The sequence below is a fragment of the Loxodonta africana genome, chromosome 9, assembly GCF_030014295.1.
Source record: "Loxodonta africana isolate mLoxAfr1 chromosome 9, mLoxAfr1.hap2, whole genome shotgun sequence".
NCBI classification, from domain to species: Eukaryota; Metazoa; Chordata; class Mammalia; order Proboscidea; family Elephantidae; genus Loxodonta; species Loxodonta africana.
In genome coordinates this window covers 21268049-21280690 of record NC_087350.1, presented here as the reverse complement: position 1 = coordinate 21280690, position 12642 = coordinate 21268049, and the positions used below count along the sequence as shown (strand labels likewise).

At 44.2% G+C, this 12642-nt stretch overlaps 1 protein-coding gene across 6 annotated transcripts in view; it reads left to right on the top strand.

Annotated features, from left to right (window-relative positions):
• DAPK1 (death associated protein kinase 1) overlaps window positions 1-12642 on the top strand; it is a 223117-nt gene that overhangs the window by 114704 nt on the left and 95771 nt on the right. For all 6 annotated transcript variants that reach the window (XM_064291150.1, XM_064291149.1, XM_064291153.1 and 3 more), the window contains exon 3: window positions 5939-6160. In XM_064291150.1, coding sequence (XP_064147220.1) covers window positions 5939-6160 — 222 coding nt within the window. The remainder of the gene's footprint in view (window positions 1-5938; window positions 6161-12642) is intronic.

The following is a 12642-nucleotide window of genomic DNA, read 5'->3' as shown; positions in this document are numbered from 1 at the left end:
CACCGCTTGGAAACCCTATGGGGCAGCTCTGCTTTGTCCTGTAGGGTCGCTATGAGTCAGAATCCACTCGGTGGCAACAGGTTTTTTTTTTTTTTTTTTTTCATTAAAAGGAAAGGAGAGATGGAAGTTACCAGCTGTTAGATTTAAACCAGATCTGCTTTCAGCGTTAGTTTAGGGATTTATAACAATAATAAAACCAAAAACCAGTTACCATTGAGTCAACTCTGGCTCATGGCGACCCCCATGTAAGTCAGAGCAGAACGGTGCTCCATAGGGTTTTCTGTGATTTTTCAGAAATAGATCACCAGGCCTTTCTTCTGAGGTGCCTCTGGGTGGACTTGAACCACCAACCTTTTGGTTAGCAGCTGAGAGTGTTAACTGTACTACCTGGGAACTCCATAACAATAATAGTTACCATAAATAATTTTAACTGTCACGTGTGCTGGGTAAATACATACTTAAAAATCAAAGATAAAACATATGCTATTTTAGTTGTGTGTGTGTGTGTGTATATATATATATATATATATGCTTTTTAATCCGCACCTATCTTGAGTGGTAGCCTGTGCCCTCTGGATCAAGATCAACAATGAAATTGTTAGACACTTGATTGGGTTCCAACCCGTGAGACAGAAATTGTTATATCCGATCAAATTGCACTTTCCTCCCTTCTGAATGCAATGTCCTCTCAGAATTTGAATGTCCATACCATCTTTCCCCCAAGCAGACAAGACTTCCACGAATAAATAAACTTGAAAATAGAACCTGGCTGGATTGTTCCGCAAGTTTGTTTAACGGATTAAACAGTTGCTGTCTCGTCAGTTCCGATGCATGGTGACCCCAGGTGTGTCGGAATAGAACGGTGCTCCATAGGGTTTTCGGTGACTGATTCTTCTGAAATAGATTGCCAAGGCTTTCTTCCGAGGCACCTCTGGGTGGGCTGGAGGCACCAATGTTTTGGTGAGTTGCCGAGTACTTAATTGTTTGAGTCACCCAGAAGCTCCAATTATTAGTATTGTTGTTGTTGATAGGTGCTATTGAGTTGATTTCAACTCATAGTGACCCCAGGTGACAGAGTAGAGCTGCCCCATAGGGTTTTTTAGGCAGAAAGGAGCCCTGGTGGCACAGTGGTTAAAGCGCTGGCTGCTAACGGAAAGGTTGGCGGTTTGAACGCACCAGCCGCTCGTGGGAGAAGGATGGGGAATCTGCTTCTGTAAAGATTTACAGCCTTGAAAACCCTATGGGGCAGTTCTCTGTCCTACAGCGTCTCTATGAGTCGGAATCGACTCAGCGGCAGTGGGTTTAAGGAGCCCTGGTGGTACGGTGGTTAAGCACTTGGCTTCTACCCAAAAGGTCAGTGATTCGAACTCACCACACCAGCTGATCCACGGAAGAAAGTTGTGGCAAACTGCTGTCATAAAGATGATAGCCTTGGAAACCCTGTGAGGCGGTTCACCTCTGTCCTGTCGGGTCTGCGTGAGTTGGAGCTGACTCAACGGCAGCAGATTTTCTTTTTTTTTTTTAAGTCTTTTCAGGAGCAGATCACCAGGTCTTTTCTCCTGTGGAGCCACGGGGTGGATTTGAAGCACCAACCTTTCGGTTAACGATCCCGCCCTTAACCATTGCACCACCAGGCATGCGTGGATGTGCGTGCACACAGAGTTTACTTTGTATCACATAGCATCTCAGGGCACGTCAGAGCGATGGCTTCAGTTAATTAAAACATTGTGTGAATTTTCCAGAGAGAGGAGAAGGTAACAGTACCCAAGCTTATTTCACTGCAAGCTTCTGTCTTTCCCTCACAAAGGACTTTCCTAGAATGACTGTACATCAAAGCAAATGATCACAAGATCAACACAGCCACATGGCTCGGTGAATTGAGCTTTGGAGGCAAAAAACACGTCGGTTTGGATTCGTTTTTCAATCAGGCTGAGTGATTTGGTGCAATTTTTAAAATCTTTCTCAGTCCTGGTTTTCTTAGTGATAGAAGAGAGGACAAAAAAAAAAAACAAAAACAAAAAACCCCAGCGCTGTCGAGTCGATTCTGACTCATAGCGACCCTACAGGACAGAGTAGAACTGCCGCATAGAGTTTCCAAGGAGCGCCTGGCAGATTTGAACTGCCGTCCCTTTGGTTAGCTGCTGTAGCACTTAACCACTACGCCACCAGGGTTTCCGAAGAGAGGACAAGAATGTGTATCTCCCAGAGCTGTGATTATTAATAAGGTAACATGTATAAGGCGTCTCGCATAGAATCCTGGTCACGGTTCATTTAGTAACTTAAAGGGGACCAATCAGAGAATATTAGTAAATCAGACACTGAAATGAGATGGAATGTTGTTCTTTATAAATTTTGCTCCTTTTAGCCAAGATTCTCCTCTATTTAATAAAATTTGTGATTGTTTTTAATCAAGTATTTTAGTAGAAAGCTCCTTTAGCTCAAGGATTATGCCTCATCGTCTTTATAGGCACCTGATCACTGTTGTTGTTGTTGGGTGCTGTCAAGTTGGTTCTGACTCACAGGAACCCCATGTGACAGACCAGAACTTCCCCATAGGGTTTTCCAGGCTGTAATCTTTATGGGAGTAAATCGCCAGGTCCTTCTCCTGCGGAGCTGCAGGGTGGGTTCAGACAGTCAACCTTTTGGTAAGCAGCCGAGCGCTTAACTGTTGCGCCACCAAGGCTCCTTGCCTGACTATATCATAATATACACAAATTCGCCATATACAGTGACTTTCTACTTCCCAATAAAGAAGCTACATTTCCCCGACCCATCTTACAGTCGAACTGTAGCTGCAGCCATCTGTATCCACGTTAATTACTGACTAGCTTCAGTGTGTTTGCAAAAGGCAGGGAGCGCTGAAGAGAAAGCAGTGCTCGAGGGGGCGGCGGTGGTGGTAAGGCTTCTTTTGTGTGTTCACTTTCCTCCCTGGGTCTGAGCTCACCCTCCAAGCTGTGTCATTTTGTTACTCTGGGGGCCCACGATTTAGAAGTGCTTGCCAAAGATAAACAAACACGTAAATGAATTCAGCTGTTGTTGTTATTATTGGGGTAGTGGGGGATTGGTGGAGAGGAGCTGGGCTTTGTATTCAGACTCCAGCATGTAAAGTGCCTCAGACAGTTAGTTAAGCACTCAACTACTAGCTGAAAGGCGGGTGGAAGACAGACCTGGCGATCTGCTTCTATAAAGATTACAGCGAAGAAAACCCTACGGAGCAGTTCCACTCTCCACAGAATCAACTCAGCCACAATAGGTTTTGGGTTCGGTTTTTACTCCCGTATGACCTCCTGTTAACTTAACCGCTAACATCTTCAAAGACCCTAATTCCAAACAGGGTCACATTCGCAGGTATCAGAGTTTGGAACTTCGACTTATCTTTTTGGGATAATTCAGTCCATGACAGAGGAAAAGCCCAGTTCTTCATTCCCCAGAGAAATTAGAAATGGTTGCAATAAAGTGGCAGCACGGATCCCATGGCTCTTTCAGGTGGTGAGTTTATAGGCATTGGTGCAGGCTTTCCAGTGTGATTCTGGGTTCCGTCTCTCTGCTTTGCTGCAGAGGAGGGGAAAAGTGTAGCAATAACTGCCGTGCAAACAATTTGACACTGCTCTAAAGTAATCCTTCACCGTCTGCTTTTCCTCCCTGGCCTCCCACTGCTGAAGGACGTGAGTAACATTTCCAAGTATTCATTCTTTAACATCAGAATATTATGCTTAATTTGATTTTCTCTGCCCTTTTTGCCTTCATGTCAGGAGACCAAAGCTAGCTAAAAATAACTGCTAGTTCTGTATATAGCTGTTCTGCAGCAGGTGCCATGGAGTGTACAGATCCTGGGATGGGTGGGCAGACTCCTCCCTGGGTGCGAGCGAAGAGGGGAGGGCGCCAGCGTCATTACAGAAGGGTCTTTCCATGTGCGCCACCGATTTTCTGGGTAGCCTGCTTACCTCTCGAGATCTCACGGCTTACGTATTCACGTTATTTTGTGTCAATTTCTGTTATTATCCTATTTTAGAAATGGGAAGAAGCTCTGGTTACATGCTGTGTCATTTCGGATGCTTTCGTACGAAAGAAATAGAAAACCCAAATCAAGCTCAGTTTAGCTGTTGGCTTAGTCAGGGTTCTGTAGAGAAACAGAACCATTTATAAACAAACAAAACAAAATAGTTAAAGAGAGAGAGAGATTTACTCAAGGAAATGACTTACAGGGCTGTAGGAGGCAGCAAGTCCCCGATCTGTAGGTCAGGCAATAGGCTGAAGACTCCCTGTGTCCCCAGATCCATGAGAAGATGACAAGTAAGAGTGTTCTGGCAAAATGTCTGTTTATGGTCTGGAGGCAGAGCACAGCCTAGGGAAACTCCCTCTTTGCTCTTAAGGCCTTTAGCTGATTGATGGAGGCCCGTCCACATTATGGAAGGTAATCCACTTCACCCATTGCTGTCGAGTTGATTCTGACTTATAGCCACCCTCTAGGATGAAGTAGAACTGCCCCATAGGGTTTTCCACACTGTAATCTTTGCGGAAGCAGACTGCCACATCTTTCTCTGGTGGAGCGGCTGGTGGGTTCAAACCACCAGCCTTTTGGTTAGCAGCCCAGCTCTTAACCACCACGCTACCAGGGCCCTTTTAATCCACTTTACTTGAGGCCGGTTTATTTAATCACATACAACTACTTCCTAACAGCAACTAGACTAGTGTTTGACTAAACAGCTGGACACCATAGCCTAGCCAAGTTGGCACATAAAATTAACCATCACAGTTGTAAAGGGAATTTTTTTGGCTTATGTTATTTAAAATCCACAGTGATATGGCTTCAGGTGAGGGTTGATCCAGCCACTGCATCATGTAACCACAGACCTGGTTTCCTTCTGTCTACCCACTCTGCCTCTGTAGTGGTTAGCTTCTCCTAAGACTGGCTCCCTTCGTGATCCGAAGATGGCTGCCAGCAGCTTCCAGGGTTGTATAATTCCATGTTCAGATCCAGAGGGAAGAGAGTATCAGGAAAAGGCTTTGTCTCTGCATTCTCCACAAAATCTTGATACTCACTCTGAAAGGTGTTAACTTAGATCGTATGTCTGTCACTGGAGCCAGGAGAATACAGTGCACTAATAGGCTCAGCATAGGTCACATGGCCCATATTTATAGTTCGGGTGGAGTCATCCTCCCCAGAAGCACAAGGATCCCCGGTAGTAGACATTGTTGGAAAGGAAGTGGCAGAAAAGCAGCTGCTGGAGAAGCAACAAACAGATGTGTGCACACAGAGCTTACTGGTCTCTGAATTGTGGACAAATAAATATGAAGCTTTTCCTATTCAGGGTATTTGGTACTAAAAATATATCATTGAAGGTAAAAAACAAAAAAACCTGTTGCCATCGAGTTGATTCCGACTCATAGCGACCCTATAGGACAGGGTAGAACTGCCCTATAGAGTTTCCAGGGAGCACCTGGTGGATTCAAACTGCTGACCTTTTGGTTAGCAGCTTTAGTTCTTAACCACTGCGCCACCAGGGTTTCCCATCATTGAAGGTAGGGCCCTATATATTTTTTTACCCCAGCCCTTGTCTCCATTTCTTCTCTTCCTAGCTTTAAGACTAGACAGAGGGAAAGAGCTGACGGCGGTGGGGTCAGATGAAGGAGCTCCTTCCTGCTGTCGAATCCGAAATGGAAGGGAGGGTACAGAAATCCAGACATTATTATCCATTTCACAAAATATAATTGAAGACATGAATTTTTATTTCTGTGTCATTGTTTGTTAGGAAAGGGGCTTCATGAAACAGATATAAGAAGAAACATCCCTACTTAGTCTGTTCCTGTCTTACAGCTGTAACTCTCTTATTCGCATTTCCATTGTCCCTCAAGGCCACACCCTTGTTCCAGTCCTATTTTTTTAAAGAACAGTAAAGAATCTCCGAATGACCATTGACCTGCTTTCTCCCTTCAGCGGGCAGTTTGCAGTCGTGAAGAAATGCCGGGAGAAAAGCACTGGCCTCCAGTATGCGGCCAAATTTATCAAGAAAAGGAGGACGAAATCCAGCCGGCGGGGCGTGAGCCGCGAGGACATCGAGCGGGAGGTCAGCATCCTGAAGGAGGTCCAGCACCCCAACGTCATCACCCTGCACGAAGTCTATGAGAACAAGACAGATGTCATCCTGATTCTAGAGCTGTAAGTGCTGGTGGCAGTAGGCAGAGACTGTGGGTGGGGACGAGGGTGTGGCTGAGGTCAGTCTATGCTGCTTTCCGGCAGGAGGAGGACCACAGGCTCGGGAGCCCTGGAGCCTCATGGGGAAGTGATTTTGCTTGGCTGGGTTTGAGAGCAAGAGTGTGCTGAAAGCCCTGACCTGAGACTTACCTGTAGTTCACTAAGTTCTAAAGAGCACCTTCAACCAGTGTGGTGGCGCCTGATTTGCAAGAGGGTCGGCAAATCTTGAGCTTCATCACTGTCCTGGTTTCATCTTTGTTATGAGTTCCTCTTTTTCTGAGTTTTATGTTAATCTTTAAACACATGTGGTTCTCACCTATTTCTCTGACTTGCCTCTGCTTTTCTACTTCTCTTCCTCTGGTCTCTGTTTCTTTCTCTCTTTCCCTTTCATTGCTCCTTTTAGCAGCCATCCAGTTGGCTTCTGACTCATGGTGACCCTGTGCACAACTGAATGAAACACTGCTTGGTCCTGTGCCATCCCCATGATCGGTTGCAGACTAGACCTTTGTAATTCATAGAGTTTTCATAGGCCGATGTTTGGAAGTAGATCTCCAGGCCTTTATTCCTTGTCTACCTTAGTCAGAAGCTCCACTGAACCCTGTTCATCATCATAGTAACATGTAGCCCACCATGGACAGATGGGTGGTGGCTACACAGGAGGTGCATTGGCTGGGAATGAGCCAGGTCTCCTTCATGGAAGGCGAGAATTCTGCCCCTGACTCACCGCTGCCTCACCCTCTCTCTCTCTGCTCTCGCCTTTTTGCCTCCTCCTTCTATCTTATACACATGTGCCCCATTTTTTACTGTTGGAACTGTCAAGACTAATTATACGAACGGGAAAAATGGAACCTGAGTCACTCAGATATGATTATAGGATTTGCTGTTACAGTGATTTGCTTATTTTCTCTGCAAGCCCTGCTCGTGTGGTGCCATTGTTGGAAACTGATTGTAGCTTGTCGTTCTATGTTGATTCCAGTCTCCATCCCCCGTCTCTCCCCATTCTCTTGGCCCCATGCCTGTGTGTGCTCCACAGGACCCCCAGTCCATGTGGCCTCCAGTCCTGCAGCTCAAGCAAAGCAACGAAAGGGACTGGTGAGAGAGAAGAAGAAACCATCCAGGGAACAAGACATTAGTGCTCTGAAGAAGGAGGATGGATGGATCAAAAGAAGATTCTGTGAAAACCCAATCCTGGGTGTTCTTAGTGATGACAGGCCCCACCACTTCCTGGGATCCTCTCGAATTCAGATTTGCTCTTCTGCCAGCCCAGCAGCTCTCCTGGTTTGCAGATCTCTCAGGGATGAAGGGTGTTTTTAAGACTAGAGGAGATAAACGTTAAAGGACGTTTACAGAGTTGTCCAACCCAGGGTTGTCCCACTCAAAGGCCCTAAGGCTTTGGTGTCATGCCTGCAACTTAAGTTGTGCCATATCCTTCTACTGGTCTGAGCAACAGCTTTCTTAACTATAAAATGGGGTGACTAATAAAACCAACTGCTGCTTAGTTGACTCTGACCCATGGCCTTTTCAAAGAATTACCAGGTTGTACCCAGTGATTCAAGAATGTCACTTATCCCCTTTACTACCAAAATACACAAGTGGTGGCTGTGAGTTACTGCCCTTGTTACTCTCACCTGTGTGTTTATTCCAGATTCATGCTCTGTTGCCTGACCTCATTCCGTAGATCTTTTTCATTAGACTCATTGATAGTATGCATAAATCGGATGGCATACAATTATTATTATTATTTTTACATTTAAGTTGTTTACTTTTTTAATTATCATATAGTGAATTTGACACTGGAGAGGAGTCATGTAATTCTGTTAATGTTAACACATGTATACGTCATGTAACTCCTACCCCAGTCAGGATACAGAACAGTTCCATTACTTAGAAAAACTCTCGGGCTATCTCTTTATGGAGCCCTGGTGGCATGGTGGTGAAGAGCTCGGCTGCTAACCAAAAAGCTGGCAGTTCAAATCCACCAGCTTCTCCTTGGAAACCCTATGAGGCAGTTCTACTCTGTCCTGTAGGGTCGCTGTGAGTCAGAACTGACCCAACGGCGATGGGTATGTATGGGTATCTCTTTATAGTCACACCTCCCTCCACCCCTATTCCCTGGCAACCACTGTTCACTATCACTATAAAAAAAAAAAAAAAAAGTTTTGTCTTTTTCCAGAATGTCATAGAAATAGAATTATAGGCAACACTTTTCCCTTTTTAAGAATTGAAGTAAAATATATATAACATAAAATTTACAACTTAATTATTTTTAGGTGTACATTTCAGTGACATTAATTACAACTGCCATGTTATGCAACCATCACTGCTGTCTATTACCAAAATTTTTTATCACCCGAAACAGAAACTCAGTACCATTAAGCCGAAACTCCTCATGGGTCCCTCCCTCCAGCCCCTGCTAACAAAGTAACCTTCTGTTGCTATCGCATTGGCCTGTTCTGCGTATTTCATGTAAGTGGGACCATGCAATATTTGTCCTTTGATGTATGACTTATTTCACTCAGCATAATGTTTTCAAGATTTATTCAAATCGTGGTGTATGGTAGAACTTCATTTCTCTTTATGGCTAAATAATCCATTGTCTGCATGTACCACGTTTTGTTTATCTGTTCATCTGTCGATTGGCACTTGGTTCGTTTCCACCTTTTGGCTATTGTGAATAGTGCTACAGTGAACACTGGTGTAGAAATAGCTGTTTGAGTCTCTCCTTTTAATTCTTTGGGTATATACCTAGAAGTGTAATTGCTGGATCATGTGATAATTTCGTTTCACTCTATGTACAGTATATGACTTTTTTTTTTTAAGCATACCATTCTTGTGTGTCTGTATCTGTGTGTGTGCTTTAGGTGAAAGTCTACAAAACAAATTAGTTTCCCATCCAGTAATTATACACAGAATATTCTGTGACATTGATTGCAATCTGCGCAACGTGTCAGCACTCCACCTGTTTCTGCCGTGAGTTCCCTGTTGCCATTCATCTCGTTTTCCTGCCCCTTCCTGCCTTCTCATCTTTGCTGTTACTTTTGGGCAAATGTTGCCCTTTTGGTTTCATATAGTTGATTATTCTAAGGAGCACTTTCCTAAATGGGTGTTATTGTTTATTTTATGGGCCTGTCTATTATTTGGCTGGAAACTCTGGTGGTGTAGTGGTTGAGAGTTCAGCTAATAACCAAAAGGTCAGCGTTTGAATCCACCAGGGGCTCCTTGGAAACTGTATGGGGCAGTTCTACTCTGTCCTATAGGGTCACTGTGAGTCAGAATCGACTCGATGGCAGTGGGTTTTTTTTTTTTTTTTTGGTATTTGGCTGAAAGGTGGTCTCTGGGAGTGGCTTTACTTCAACGTTACAAGGGCAGCTAAAGGCCATATAGTCTCAGGGGTTCCCTCTAGTCTCTATCAGACCAGTAAGTCTGGTCAGTACAGAACTTTTTGCAACTGGTTTCTTTCACTCAATATAATGATTTTGAGATTCATCTAAGTTGTTGCATGTATGAGTAGCTTGTTCTCTTTTATTGCTGTGTAGTTTTACATTGTATGATGTAGATTTATCCATTCACCCATTGAAGAGCAGTTGAGTTGTTTCCATGTATTTGACAGTCATGAGCAAAGCTTCTATAAACATTCACATGTAGGCTTTTGTGTGAAATATAAGTTTTTCTCTCTGTTGCATAAATACCTCGGCGTGTGATTGCTGGGTTGTGTGGTAAGAGTGTGTTTATAAGAAACTACCAAACTGTTCTCTAAAGTGCCTGTGCCAGTTATATTCCCACCAGCAGTGTATGACAGTTTCATCTGCTCCACCAGCTCTCTATATTGCCAGTATATTTTTATTTTCACCATTCTTTTTTTTTTTTTAATTCTGAGCAATGTTTATTTTTGAAAAGAATAATTTTTACCTTGACAGAAGTTTTGAATTAAACACTTTCCTTGCCTCGGGGAACTTTGTTTCTTTACTTTTTTTTACAGTGCTTCAGGTGAAAGTTTACAGAGCAACTTAGTTTTTCATTAAACAATTACTACACACGTGGTTTTGTGACATTGGTTGCCAACCCTGCGATGTGTCAACACTCTCCCCTTCTTGACCTCAGGTTCCCCATTTCCATTCCTATCTTCGCTGTACTGATAGGTATGTAGTGGCATACAGTTTTAAATAGTGAGCTGCACGCTGACTGTTTTAGTTGCCTAGTGCTGCTGTAACATTGAATAGCACAAGTGGGTGACTTCAAAGAACAGAAGTTTATTTTCTCTCAGTTCTAGAGGCTAAAAGTTCAAATCAGTATCTCAGCTATGTTTATTCTTTCCTTGTCGGTAGCTCTGGACGTTGCTTGGTTCCTTGACTTGTAGGCAGTCGTCACATGATCCTGTCTTTCCCCGTGTGTACATGCCTCTGTGTTTAATCTGCTCTTTTTATAACTCAGAAGTGGATAGGTTTAGGACCCAGGCTATACCAGTATGGCCGCATTAACATAATGAAAGAAAAGCCCTATTCCCAAATAGAATTACATCCACAAGTAAAGGGGTTAGGAGTCCAACACTTACTTTGGGGGCACACAATTCAGTCTATAACAGTGATCTTTCATAAAAGTTGAGCAGGTTCACCGGGAGCAGCTGTTAGATGGGAAGTGGCAGGAGGGGCCTTAGGACATGCCCGTTGCAGAGTCTCCAGCCCCCAACCCACCTTCCTCACAGGCTTAGATTCTTCTGGGTATTTCCTCTTCACAGATTCCAGCATCACCTGTGGGTTTATTGTCCTTGCCTCTTCCCCAGCCAGGCATGTGGGTAGAAGCACCAAGAAGGGAAAGTGCACCCTAGTTTTTACTTCAGAAGCCTCTCTCATTTCATACATATTTACTTTGACATGAAGAGTTGGGGGCACTGGTGGTTCAGGGCTAGAATTCTTGCTTTCCGTGAGGGAGGCCCAGGTTTGATTCCCGTCCAGTGCAGCCACCACCCATCTGTCAGTGGAGGCTTGGGTGTTGCTGTGATGCTGAACAGGTTTCAGCAGAGACTGCATTGGACTACGAAGAAAGGCCTCGTAGTCTGCTTCTGAAAATCAGCCAGTGAAAACCCATGGATCACAAAAGTCCCGTCCACAACCAATGATGGGGGTGGCACAGCACTGGGCAGCGTTTCAGTCCATTGTGCACAGGGTTGCCGTGAGTCAGAGGCTGACTGGGCGGCCACTAACAGTAACATTTAAAGTATTAAATCTGCCAGAAGAAATAGTCATCTTTGCCTTTGCCTATGAGAAAATCATCACTGTTTTACACTCTAGTAGCTTTAAAGAAAGCTTAGGAGTCGTCAGTGACACGTCTCATCATTTCCTCCATAAACATGACGGAGGTACAGGGATGATGAAGAAGGAAAAAATGAAGAATTTGTTAGAAAATAATCATATGACATAATAGTGGCCATTTGTCTGAATCATCTGTTTCACCAGCCCTTGAATGGATGTGTTTTTTGGGTTTATTGCTTAAAAATGATCTCCGTGGCAAGTAAAACTCTGGAGGTTTAATGAGGAGGCTAGTTCCCTCATTGAAACTTGGTATCTGTCTCCACTTTTATGCATGAACTCTATCCTCCAAATTCCAGAACTGTCTTTACCACAGAGGTAAGGAAATCCAAACCGTGGCTCCAGCCCCCGTGACCTGGGTGAGACACAGAAAAGGCATCTTTTCTGCAGTTTGTCCAGAAACGACTTGACATCTGCATTAAAGGCACGATTGTCAAATTGTGGTCCAGCATCTACCACTTGAAAATATCCCAAAGCTAAATAAGGCTTTAAAGCAATGGCTGCTTCCCTCACTTGCCTCACTGAGAAGTACCCTTTCCACAGCTCATCTGCTCTTGCAGTTCAGCACAGCGCACACACTGAAGGAGGCATGTGTGATGTCTTAAAATCACGATTTCTTGCCTTCCACATTCCCATTGCTCTCTAATGAAGTCGTGGCGATAGGAAAATCTTTCCTTCCTGCATTGCCGTTTGCCCATGCGTGGCTGCCTGGGCACACTGGTATAGAACTTTAATCTTCAGGGCTTGAATCATTTCATAACTTGCCATGTTACTTGAGGAAAAATGAAGCCAGACTTTCAGAACTTAAAGTCGGTGCTGTTTCTGAAGTGTGTGGCATTGTGGATCAGAAGCACTGGATCCTAGAATTCCATTCCTAAACTCGCTGCTCAGAAGCAGCTTAGTATTTTGGGCTGTTGATAGTGATGTGTTGTATCTAACTTTTCTCTATCTAGCCATGGCTCAAACCCAAATGCCCTTAGGAACCAAGCAGGCCATGGAAACGAGCAAGGCTGGTTGTATAAAGCCTCTGTGTCAGTCAGGTGCTAGAGAATTGTGGGGACTGTGGCCAAGTGGAGCCCTCATGCCCCTCCTCAAAATGGCAGCCACTAATTAGTTATTGTTGCTGTGTGGAAATTTGTA